Source organism: Osmerus eperlanus, unplaced genomic scaffold (assembly GCF_963692335.1).
Source record: "Osmerus eperlanus unplaced genomic scaffold, fOsmEpe2.1 SCAFFOLD_176, whole genome shotgun sequence".
NCBI lineage: Eukaryota > Metazoa > Chordata > Actinopteri > Osmeriformes > Osmeridae > Osmerus > Osmerus eperlanus.
Window position 1 is genome coordinate 22,239 of NW_026911014.1, and position 12,762 is coordinate 35,000.

Sequence of the window (12,762 nt, forward strand, 5' to 3'; positions counted from 1 at the left end):
ACACTCACCGCTGGGCAACATCGGAGCGGGTGAAGTTGGGTCGCTGGGTGCGGTTGCCGTTGGCGATGGGGGCAACCGCTTCCTCCAGGCTGGTCTTCTTGCCCTCCACCATGAAGCCCCCCCGGGGGGCAACAGAACACACTCACAGAACTCCCAATACGCTGCTCAACACCGCACAGCAGACAAGCCACTTCCCAGAGGATTCTTGCCGGTGTGTGTGTGTGTGTGGGTGTGAGTGTGTGGGTGTGAGTGTCGGTTTGAAGATCGATCTAGGCTGATCCTCTGAGAGCCAGGATCATTCTGAGAGACAGACCACCACACAGAGGGGCAGCTAGGAGAGAGGGAGAGAGGGAGAGGGGGAGGGAGGGAGAGGGAGGGAGAGGGAGGGAGAGGGAGAGGGAGGGAGAGGGGGGGAGAGGGAGGGACTCTAATTCCCCAGCAGGCAGGAATTCCAGAGAGAAAAGTTCATTTGGACTCAGAATCAGGGCAGGGGGGGTCGTGGGGCAGGGGGGGAAGGGGGGCATGGAGGGGCCGTGGGGCAGGGGGGGGCAGGGGTGGACCGTGGGACAGGGGGGGGCTGAGGGGGTCCATGGGGCGGGGGGCCCGTGAGGCGAGGGGGGGCCCGTGGGGCAAGGGGGGCCCGTGGGGCAGGGGGGGGCCGTAGGGGCCCGTGGGGCAGGGGGCCGTGGAGGACTGAGGGGGCCCGTGGGGCGGGGGGGGCCCATGGGGCAGGGGGGTGCCGAGGGGGCCCGTGGGGCAGGGGGGGTCCGTGGGGCAGGGGGGGGCCGAGGGGGTCCGTGGGGCAGGGGGGGGCCGAGGGGGCCCGTGGGGCAGGGGGGGCCGTGGGGCAGGGGGGGGCCGAGGGGGCCCGTGGGGCAGGGGGGGGCCGAGGGGGCCCGTGGGGCAGGCAGGGGGGCAGGGGGCCCGTGGGGCAGGGGGGGTCCGTGGGGCAGGCAGGGGGGCAGGGGGCCCGTGGGGCAGGGGGGGTCCGTGGGGCAGGCAGGGGGGCAGGGGGCCCGTGGGGCAGGGGGGGTCCGTGGGGCAGGGGGGGCAGGGGGCCCAGCTCCATCATCGTCAGTTACCAAGAGACTGGGAGGACAAATGTGCAAGAGATTTATTTTTTTCTCTGCCCTCTAGTGGAAAAAGTGCAACATTGCAGTGAGAGAGAACGAGGGAGAGATGAAGAGAGAGGGATGAATAGAAAGAGAGAGATAGGAAGGGAGAGATGGAGAGAAAGATATGGATACAGAGAGGGAGAGAGACTAAAGACTATAGATGTGTTACAAGCACAAATCCTTCTTGTACAGTGTAAATAATGAGAGATGTCTTTCAGCTTCACATGTCTTTATTCAGATGTTCAGGTCCATTATAACCACCAGCAGGAGTTCAAAGTAGCAGAGAGACAACTATGAACTGATCACTTAAACAACAGCAGTTATAAACACTTCCATCTCAATAGTGAGTAGCACATGTACCCAAACATTACAACACATCGTTAGTTAAAACTGAGTAGCAGGACAGGAAGTAGACAGTGATTTCTATTGTCCAGTAGAGACAAAACTAAATGATCATATACAATCATCAAGGTGAAAGAGCAGGAATTATACAACAAAAGAACAATGATTATAAACCCACTAAAACAATGAAAGGGTTCTGTATGATGGTATGAAGGTATCACTCCTCTACAAGACCCTCTACCACAGCTTCAGAATCTCTGCACTGTCACCATTGTTACCATAACAACCAAACCCAGGGTAGAGTGTCTGGGTGAAGGTGGTCTGGACTCTGTGGAGGAGGGTCACTGTGTCAGAGACGACACTGTAGAAGGACAGAGTACCTGCCTTGTGATCCAGGTACACTCCTACTCTGGAGGACTGAGGGCCTGATACTGCAGTATAAACTCTGAACATGTAACCATCACTAGAGCAGCGTAACTTCCAGGACTTGTTATTGTTACCAAAGTAAGAGTAACCGTCTGTTCTGCTGATGTCTTTATATGAGACTGCTATGTCAACATGGTTACCTCTCCACTCCACCTCCCAGTAACAGCGTCCAGACAGAGCCTCTCTACACAGCACCTGACACCAGCTGGTGAACCTCTCTGGATGGTCAGGATATGGCTGCTTCTGGTTTAGACATGTCACCTTCCTGTTCTCCTCAGACAGAGAGAGGTGTGTATGTGCTGTGTTTGGGTCCAGAGTGAGCTGACAGGAATCTGGGAGCAGAGCAGAGACCAGATCAGAGTTAATAACACGTCCATTCATGTGTCCCCATGTTAAAGCTGCTGTTGTTCTGGATCAGATTCATCATTCAACACGTGTCAGTGGAGAGAGACCTGGACACTTCAGAGACTCACATGGTAAGAGGTCTGCTCTGGTCTTGGGCTCTGGAGGCAGTAACACATCCACTGTGGACACTGGACACACACACATATACACATTTATATATACACACACACATTTACACACACACATTTATATACACACACACATTTATATATATATATATATATATATATATATATATATAGGTCTGATCTGGTCTTGGGCTCTGGAGGCAGGAACACATCCACTGTGGAGACTGGAGACACACACACATTTCTATATACACACACACACACACACAGAGATATACAGGCACACACACGTACACTACCGTATCAAGTTGATACAAACATGTGCTTATGTGACAGGTGTCTGTCCTATCACATGATGTTTGTCCATGAGACTTAATGTGCTGTTCCTCCAGACCTGCTGTGTTTAAACAGCTCACCTGTGGTGGAGATCTTGGACCACTCTCTCTGGATCAGCTCCTCTAGTTTGTCTCTCAGCTCAGAGACCACCTCAGTCACATGTTTGAAGTACTGAAGAGGAGGAACAGAGATGCTGGGGACATCTGAAGATACACTGGTACTGGAGAGAGACTGATAGTTCTGGAGACAGGGAGGGGGGAGAGGGAGAGAGAGGGGGGGAGGGGAGAGAGAGGTGGGGGGGGAGAAGGGGAGATAAAGAAAGAAAGAGGGAGATAAAGGGGAGGGGAAAAGATACTTACGTTGAGACAGACAGGAAATTACACACAAACATACACAAACACAACCATGCACAAAATTACAAAAAGTAACACACACACACACACACACACACACACACACTATTCACAGGTTGAGCATAGATCATACATAGATGAACAGACAGTGAGTGTAGCTTCAGATCTGAGCTGCCAGGGTAGTCTAGTTACCTGGAGGAAGTGGATGTTGTCCTCTGTGTGTGAGAGCTTCTCCAGCTCAGCGTCTCTCCTCCTCAGCTCAGCTATCTCCTGCTCCAGTCTCTCCAGCAGTCCTTCAGCCTGACTCACTGCTGCCCCCTGCTGGGCTCTGATCAGATCCTTCACCTCAGAGCGCCTTCTCTTAATGGAGCAGATCAGCTCAGTGAAGATCCTCTCACTGTCCTCCACTGCTGCCTGGCCAGAGCGCTGGAGAGAGGGGGGGGAGAGAGAGGGAGAAAGGGGAGAGAGAAAGAGAAAAAAAGAGAGACAGAGAAATAAATCCAGATGTCCCTCCAGTCAGGGATGGATTACCGAACGGGCCTACCGGGCCCAGCCCCATGAGCTCATGGACCCCCTAAGCCAGAGCCTCTGCGTGACGTTGCTGTTATTAACTTTGTATTGATATGATGATATGACACGATGCGCCGTAGCCCTTGCCGTCCATCCTACGGGATTCGGTAAAGGTTAACATACTACGTTGCTCTGATTGGTTGTAGGTATATCCAATTGAGCTAAGAGGCATTTTCTTTCGGTTGAAACACGCCCCATACTCACAGCCCAACGGAGCAGTATCAGACTCATATTCTGACTGGAATTATGAGTATGACAACGTCAGGCTAATGATACACAGGACTCACAGTGAATTGATGACCAATTAAAATTGTGCGTTTTCCGATAGTGATGATCATAGACATAGACAGTAAAAGAAGCAATGCATCTTTCTCTCACGCTGAGCTGAAATGGCAGAAACAACTAGAAAAGGTAATTGTGTTGTTCTCACATACTTTACTAATTTCTACGTAGGATACTCAGACTTTTGTTAGATCTTCAGTTTTTGGAAGTAAGAATGCCGTTTTGTCATTTGTGTCAGGACTAGTGTTTTATCGATATTTTTGTACTCTTTTAGGCCTTCAGCCATTTGTAGCTATGAAAATGTTGGCGGCTGCAGCAGCCATTTAGGTTTTGGCTGAGCTGTAGCAATAACTTCATCAGCCAGACATTATTCTCAAAACAAATGGCTTCGAGGTCTAAACCAAAGTCTCTGCTATCATATAATTTGCGTTATGTTGTCTGCTCAGCTCCGGTATCAGTTGTTTCATGTTTCATACAGACTGTTATTAAGTAATGTTTTGCGAGCGATTTATTTATTTTTACAAGGGGGGGGGGGGGGGGCTTGACACCTCTAGTGACAGCAGTCTTCCTGAATGTAGAGAGTCCATCAGTCCTATCCAGGTATCTCCCAGTAGCACAGCTACAGTAGTGGAGATCCTGATGCTGACCTTGAAAGACTCCACAGCCTGTTGGAGCTCCTTCAGCTCCTTCTCTCTCTGCTGGACTCTCTGCTGGACTTCCTGCTGACTCAGGACCAGCTTGTCCTGGAGAACAACACACATGACAACAACACAGTAGGAGTTACAGTACAGGACTCTGGTGGAGTGGACCTCTGTCAGAACACACTGAACACCAACACTGAACACAGCTGCTAAACATGTCCAGTACAGCCATTAGCTACATACCTTAATGTGGTCTGTCTCGTTCTTGTTTATCACAAGAGAATGTAGCTTTGTGTGAGGGGTGAAGAGATTTCTGAGCAGTTTTGGTACAGAGGCAGAATGCTAACGTTAGCTTGCTAGCTTGTCTAACTTCACACTTGGAGCTAGCTTACCTTTAAACACTTCCTGTCTAATCACGATAAACATTTGACAGTCGCCTCAGTAGGTGTTGTAGAGTTTACACACTGTTGTGTGCTTTTTACAGTACACTGTTTAGCTGATAAACTATTTGTGGTTTAGGTAACGGAAGGTAATTATAGACTGTTTGTCCGACATCTCCCAGTCAGCCAGACTCGTCCACTCGTCTCCACAGCGGAGCGGGCGGCGCGGGGCGTCGGCTTCCAATTCATTTTCAATGAAACCGGGCGTTTACGCTCGCGTAGGTAGGGCATTGTGGGAAGGCGAGCTAGCAGTGGCACAGAACAGTCACGTCATGTGACGAGCCTGAATTTAAAGATTACATTAAACTAATAATGCATGGTGCAGGGTTGCCGATGTTGTCAGTGTCCCTAGTGTGTTTTTATACTTTTAAATTCAGGCTCGTGTCATGTGACGAGCCTGAATTTAAAGATTACATTAAACTAATAATGCATGGTGCAGGGTTGCCGATGTTGTCAGTGTCCCTAGTGTGTTTTTATACTTTTAAATTCAGGCTCGTCACATTACGTGACTGTTCTGTGCCACTGCTAGCTCGCTAGCCCAGCCTACAAACGACTGGTTGAGTGACGGGTGGCGTAACATGTAGTCTACTGTAATCTTGCACTTGTAAAAATTAGGTATTTTTACACAGATGTTGTGTAAAAGTGGTATTTTGATCGATATTGTGAGTACCCAAGTATGCACGCTTGGCCATGACTACAACAGTGACCTTTAGAGAACTACAACTCTGTATTAACTTGACTAATACGCCCCCGAGCGTGGGGTACTGTGGGTAGGCAAACGGTGCAGAGCTGTAGTGGACCACATAGCCTACCGGTAGTGGGGAGTGAAGGGGGGTGACAGCCTTTCAAAGTTCCACGTTAGAAATGTGTCTGTTATTGGTGTCAGTTTTATATAAAATCATAGTAATGTTAATAACTTCGACAATGCACATAAAATTCAGTGATATTCCCGCAGTTGTGGTCTTGACCGATCTTAATATATTGTAACGGCCCAGAGTTTCCGAGTTCTCAGTCCGAGACCGACTAAATATGCGGTCGATTCTGAGACGAGACTGAGATTACTACAACAGTTCTGGTCTTACCTGTTTCTCCTTCCTCTCAGTTTTGGCTGACACCGTGTCATGGCCTTTATGTTCTTCCATGGTACAAAGATAGCAGATACACTGCTGGTCTGTCCGACAGAAGACCTCCAGCAGCTTGTCATGACTGGAGCAGATCATCTCCTGCAGTCCAGACGTGGCTTCCACCAGCTTGTGATTCTTCATTTTAGGAATCTGGTAGTGGGGCTGGAGGTGAGTCTGGCAATAGGACAACAAACACATCAGACAGGACTTGAGGGCTCTCTGCTTCCTGGGCCCAGTGCAGAGGTCACAGGTCACCTCTCCTGGCCCAGCTGGACTGGTCAGCTCAGAGGGGGCGGCCTGGGCTCCTCCTGTCTCCTTCAGCTTCTCCACCACCTCAGCCAGCATGTTGTTCCTCTTCAGAGCAGGCCTCAGAGTGAAGCTCTGTCTGCACTGGGGGCAGCTGTAGACTCCCTTCTGCTCATCCTGGTCCCAGCAGCCCTCGATACAGCTGCTACAGTAGCTGTGACCACAGGCGAGGGTGACAGGATCCTTTAAGAGGTCCAGACAGACGGAACAGCAGAACTGGTCCTGGTCCAGCACAACTCCCTGCTGGGCCATGCTGGAGTGGTAGTGACGGTCGCTCTCTCTCACACAGAAACACTAGTGGAGAGAGGGAGCGAGAGAAAGAGAGATTAGTTTCGTTTCTTCAGAATAACAACTGTTGTGGGAGGAGGGAGTGATTTCCTGGTTCTCTCAGAGGGTGGAGTTTAGCTGGGAGAGAGAGAGCTGGGAGAGAGAGAGTGAGAGATAGGTAAAGTATTAGAGAATAAGTAGTGAGTGAGAGATAAAGTATTAGAGGATAAGGAGAGAGATATCTCTTCTCCTCAGACAGAGAGAGTTCATGTATGAGTTCAGAGTTGAAAGTCCAACTCAAGAAATCATTGTCAGCATTTAGTGTGTTAAATGTATGGGTAAGTAAGAAAGAAAAAAAAAGGTTTTTCCTCTATAAACATGAGTGAAATGTAATTTCCCTGACCCCAGTAAGTAAGAATGGTTCTCTTTTGATCAGTCTGTGTGTGTGTGTGTGTGTGTGTGTGTGTGTGTGTGTGTGTGTGTGTATGCATGTGTGTTAGAGTGTGTGTGTGTGTGTGTGTGTGTGTGTGTGTGTGTGTGTATGCATGTGTGTTAGAGTGTGTGTGTGTGTGTGTGTGTGTGTGTTAGAGTGTGTTAGAGTGTGTGTGTGTGTGTGTGTGTGTGTGTGTGTTAGAGTGTGTGTGTGTGTGTGTGTGTGTGTGTGTTAGAGTGTGTGTGTGTGTGTGTGTGTGTGTGTGTGTGTGTGTGTGTGTTAGAGTGTGTAAGACTCCAAATGTACTTCTCTCTGTGGAATTCCTGCCTGCTGGGGAAGAAGTCCAGACGTTCCCCCCCTCCCCCCCTCCCTCCCCCCCTCCCCCCCCCCCCCTCCCCCCCTCCCTCCCCCCCTCCCTCCCTCCCTCCCTCCCTCGGCAATTAATTAATTGATTCTGATTCTGAGGTTTGCCAAGACAGGTGTCCTCCTGCCCGACACTTGTCTGGGTGTTTCATCCAGCCCCTCCTCTTCCTGTTCAGGGAGAGGAAGTGGCCATAGTGCCGTCCAATCAGAGAGTTTAGTTTAATGTAATCACTATAAGTCATGTACGTATTTTGGATTTGTTTTTGTTTTATTTGTTGGTGCTGGAGAGATGTAGTTCTCTGTTAGATGTCACGCTGACCTGTGACTGTCTGCAGTGTTTTATTATTATACCTGCTGAAGAAAAAAAGTTTTGTCCTATCAACTCTTCTTCTTCTGATTGTGTTTCTGTTTGGTTTTGTCATTGCCATTGCAGAACTGAGGGGAGTTATCAGTTATCGCCCTCTACTGGCTGCATGTGGAACTACACCCTCTCAGTAAGTAAATCTGCATGAGCAATTACAGTGTGTGTGAAAGAGTCTGTGTATTAGAGTGAAAGAGAGAGTGTTTGTAATTATATGTGAAGGATGGTGAGGATTGTCTCAGTGTTTTGAACACCTGTAGCACAAACACACACACACACACATCTGCTGGTGATGTAACTCCCAGTCTTCTTCATTATGAAGCAACAAGACTGGGAGACTGGGCACCATCACAACAATCACCATGACACCACCTGGCACCATCACAACAATCACCATGACACCACCTGGCACCATCACAACAATCACCATGACACCACCTGGAACATTCCACAGTCCTGACTTTCTCTCCATCCCTCCATCCATCCATCCCTGTCTCACTGTTTCTTTTACACACACACACACACACACACATACACAAACACACACACACACACACAAATGTGCAGACACACACACACACGAACATGCTGTGATACACACACACACACGAACATGCTCTGATACACACACACACACGAACATGCTGTGATACACACACACGAACATGCTGTGATACACACACACACACTGTAATTTCCCGCTTCACAGGGTGTTAATCACGGTGGTGGACGGCCGCTGAGAGGAACCCTCCCTCGTTACCGGGAGCAACCGCCTGGTGACTCCTCCCACAGCCCAAGGGGAGGAGGGGGGAGAGGGGGGGGGGACACCGTCACCGCCTGGTGACTCCTCCCACAGCCCGAAGGGAGGAGGGGGGGAGAGGGGGAGGGGAGGCGGAGGGGAGGCGGAAGGAGGATGGGAGGGGGAGAGGTGGGAATGGGGGGTGGGAATGGGGGGAGGAGGGGAGGGGGTGAGAGAGGGGGAGGAGGGGAGAGGTGGGAGAGAGAAGGGAGGAGGAGAGGTGGGAGAGGGGAGAGGGAGAGAGAAGGGAGGAGGAGAGGTGGGAGAGGGGAGAGTAAGGGAGAGGGAGAGAGAAGAGAGGAGGAGAGGTGGGAGAGGGGAGAGGGGGAGAGAAGGGAGGAGGAGAGGTGGGAGAGGGGGAGAGGTGGGAGAGGGGAGAGTAAGGGAGAGGGAGAGAGAAGAGAGGAGGAGAGGTGGGAGAGGGGAGAGGGGGAGAGAAGGGAGGAGGAGAGGTGGGAGAGGGGGAGAGAAGGGAGGAGGAGAGGTGGGAGAGGGGAGAGGGGGAGAGAAGGGAGGAGGAGAGGTGGGAGAGGGGAGAGGGGGAGAGAAGGGAGGAGGAGAGGTGGGAGAGGGGGAGAGAAGGGAGGAGGAGAGGTGGGAGAGGGGAGAGGGGGAGAGAAGGGAGGAGGAGAGGTGGGAGAGGGGAGAGTAAGGGAGAGGGAGAGAGAAGGGAGGAGGAGAGGTGGGAGAGGGGAGAGGGAGAGAGAAGGGAGGAGGAGAGGTGGGAGAGGGGAGAGTAAGGGAGAGGGAGAGAGAAGGGAGGAGGAGAGAAGGGAGAGGGGAGAGGGGGAGAGAAGGGAGGAGGAGAGGTGGGAGAGGGGAGAGTAAGGGAGAGGGAGAGAGAAGAGAGGAGGAGAGGTGGGAGAGGGGAGAGTAAGGGAGAGGGAGAGAGAAGGGAGGAGGAGAGGTGGGAGAGGGAGAGGGGGAGAGAAGGGAGGAGGAGAGGTGGGAGAGGGGAGAGTAAGGGAGAGGGAGAGAGAAGAGAGGAGGAGAGGTGGGAGAGGGGAGAGGGGGAGAGAAGGGAGGAGGAGAGGTGGGAGAGGGGAGAGGGGGAGAGAAGGGAGGAGGAGAGGTGGGAGAGGGGAGAGTAAGGGAGAGGGAGAGAGAAGGGAGGAGGAGAGGTGGGAGAGGGGAGAGTAAGGGAGAAGAGAGGAGGAGAGGGAGGACAAAAAAACACAGGAAGATTGAATGACACTTACTGACACACACACAAACTATCAAGTAACAGACCCTGTCCTTATAAGTAGAACTCCTGTATGTGGCTGTAGATAATGAATGAATGTGAGTGTGTGTCAGATGTGTGTGTGTGTCAGATGTGTGTGTGTGTGTGTCTGGAGTCGTGGGTTGAATTTATTCACAGGGACTGGTTAGCATCTAATTCTAAGAATTATCTTGAACTGCACTCACACAGACACACACACACCTGATCACAGCTGGGCCGCACCATCTCAGGATGAATGGCCACTTCTTCTCTCTCCCTCTCTCGTTCCTCCCCCCCTCTCTCCCTCCTCCCCCCCTCTCTCGTTCCTCCCCCCCTCTCTCCCTCCTCCCCCCCCCCTCTCTCTTTCCTACCCCCCTCTGTTATGTCTCAGTTCATTCTCTCTCCCTCTGGTCGTCTGTTTCATAAACACTATATCTTCTCCTTTATCCTACCGATCCTTCATCCCCAATCCATCCCTCCCTCCCTCTCTCCTTCCTTTGCTTGATGTAATTGAATCAGATGTCCCAACAGACAGGTCCAGATTCCACCCACTGTCCAGACACACACACACACTCCTGACCAAGGTGCTACGTGATCAGGGACAAGTGTAGTAAAATAATGGAACTCTCTCTCTCTCTCTCTCACACACACACACACACAGTTTTAAGCAGAAGGAGAGAGGGAGGACAGACCATTGTTCCTTCCATCTGCATGTTCCACTCTGGTAATAACAACATTCTACCAGCTGGGTTCTAGAATGTTCTTCCTGGAACACAGTGTTCCAGGAAGAACATTCTAGAATCCAGGATGCCTGTAGAACATCACTTGAGAGCCGCTCAAAACATCCGGAGCGATCCTCTCTCCTCCTCTACGGGTCCATCAGCGCTGTGTGTGCAAGACTGATGTGACCGAGGGCTATCTTGTGTGTGTGTGGTGTTTCTGTACGTGTGTGTGGTGTCTGTGTGTGGTGTCTGTGTGTGTGTGTGTGTGGTGTGTAGGTGAGTTTGTGTACGTGTGATGTGTGTGTGTGTGGTGTCTGTACATGTCTGTGTGTGTGGTGTGTCTGTAAGTGTGTGTGTGTGTGGTGTCTGTGTGTGGTGTGTAGGTGAGTTTGTGTATGTGTGATGTGTGTGTATGTGTGTAGTGGCATGTGTGTGTTAGCTGATGCGTTGAGCGCTATTGCAATGTAAATCTGCCTAAATCCCTTTTGGCTAGTTTTGCCTACATAATCCTACTAAATATTAACCACATTTGCTCCTAAATACAAGCTCAACATCCCATAGCATGCACCCCAACATCCATAATGTCCACCTTACCATCCCGTAATATACATCCTACCATCCCATAATAAACAAATTCCAAATTTCCAAGCTGATCCTAGAACCGGCCGTTTAAAGTGGCTGTTTAATTGACGGGTTGAAAACTGGTGTTTGGGCTCGCGCCCACGAGCAGTGGTTGTCCGTGGTGCCCCGGAGCGCATGCATGTCTAAAGCCAAGTTACTCGTCAAGGCGGGAAACGGCTGTCGGCAACCGTGTAATGAGACAAGCTCCGGTGGCGCTCGACAGAAACTCTTCCACGGGAAACTGCGAGGGCAGAATCGCGATTCCTCAGAGATTTGAAAGGCTTGAAACCCGAACAAACCGTTGATCACTGTACTGTTACCCAACTAAAACTAAACATTCCCGCTATGTAAAAGGCGAGGGTGGGGGCCTAAATGGTTAGAGAGCACGGGTGAGAGAGGGGGAGGGGGAGAGAGAGAGAGGGGGGAGAAAGGGGGAGCAGAGAGAGAGAGGGGGGGAGAGAGAGAGAGAGAGAGAGAGAGAGAGAGAGAGAGAGAGAGAGAGAGAGAGAGAGAGAGAGAGAGAGAGAGAGAGACTGCAGTATAAGGAGGACAGGTGGTGTGTTGTACAATAATCGCGAATCTTATGGCTGCTGGTACGCTGGTGGACACGCGCGCATCTCATCCCTCCCGCCATCACGGCAACCAGCAGCACACTCGAAACCGGCTCCATGACAACCGCAGCAGCACTCGCACATCGGAAAAGGAGCCCACGGAGCTGGCGCTGATCCAAGCCGAGGACACCGCACTGCCGACCGGACACGCAGTGAGAGCTCACCGCGCTGGAGCCTCATTTTCTTATCCCGCCACGCCACTGGAGTGAGCCAAGTTCACCTGTAGCTCGTCGACGAAACAGGTTTAATTAAATAAAATAAAAATAAAAATCCACACCGGTATTATAGGCTACTGGTTGATACAGTAGGCCTACGTTAAGCGTTCACGCTAGACCCGTTAGGCCCAACGGCAGAATCCCGGGAGAGGTTTCGAGGCAGCAGTCACTGCGGAGCGCAGGGGGGTTGTGAGGGATGCTGCTTGTGTTGCCGCGAGCTCGGAATTCCCTGCGTGCTTGACCGTGTGTGTCGCGCCTGCTGATACAAGCCTCGGTGTGTGAGAGACAGAGAGAAGAAAAGAAGAGAAAGAGAGAGAGAGAGAGAGAGAGAGAGAGAGAGAGAAGAGAGAAAGAGAGAGAGAGAGAGAGAGAGAGAGAGAGAGAGAGAGAGAGAGAGAGAGATTGACTACAGCACACCCTCCACTCCCCGCGCCGCAGCTAGAAAACATGCTGAAGCAAAGTCTCGAGGACCCCCGCCGCGAGCGCAGATTTGTGCTGGGACCCAGTGGCGCGAAGATGACCTGAGAACGAGACGCCGTCGAGGCTCGATACTGTAGAGGAGAGCTGCGGAGGAAAGTGACGGTTACAACATTAAACGGAGCCAAAACCAGGTAGATTTAGCTACTATATAAAATACGTATATCGTCTATACGTTATTGTTATCGGCCTAGATTTGGTTGTAAAATCGACATACTTAAAGCTCGAGGTTTCTCTGCGTGTCCAAGAAGCTACTGTGATTGGGATTAATTGGTTTTAAAAGA

The 12,762-nt window shown here is 51.1% G+C and overlaps 1 protein-coding gene across 3 annotated transcripts; it reads right to left on the bottom strand.

Moving 5' to 3' along the window:
• Window positions 1-1,333: 1,333 nt before the first annotated feature.
• On the bottom strand, window positions 1,334-6,783 carry LOC134015461 (E3 ubiquitin-protein ligase TRIM16-like). Of its 3 annotated transcripts, none has more exons than XM_062455008.1 (7): window positions 6,061-6,783; window positions 4,545-4,640; window positions 3,238-3,471; window positions 2,773-2,932; window positions 2,555-2,571; window positions 2,357-2,378; window positions 1,334-2,215 (listed from the first exon to the last, which is right to left on the bottom strand). In XM_062455008.1, the coding sequence occupies exons 1-7, from the start codon at window positions 6,658-6,660 to the stop codon at window positions 1,695-1,697; spliced, it is 1,650 nt and encodes a 549-aa protein (XP_062310992.1). In that variant the 5' UTR covers window positions 6,661-6,783; the 3' UTR covers window positions 1,334-1,694. The 3 variants fall into 3 exon arrangements, with proteins under 3 accessions (XP_062310992.1, XP_062310991.1, XP_062310989.1); XM_062455007.1 differs by having other exon boundaries at window positions 2,555-2,580; XM_062455005.1 differs by lacking the exon at window positions 2,555-2,571 and having other exon boundaries at window positions 2,357-2,416; window positions 6,061-6,782.
• Window positions 6,784-12,762: the final 5,979 nt, after the last annotated feature.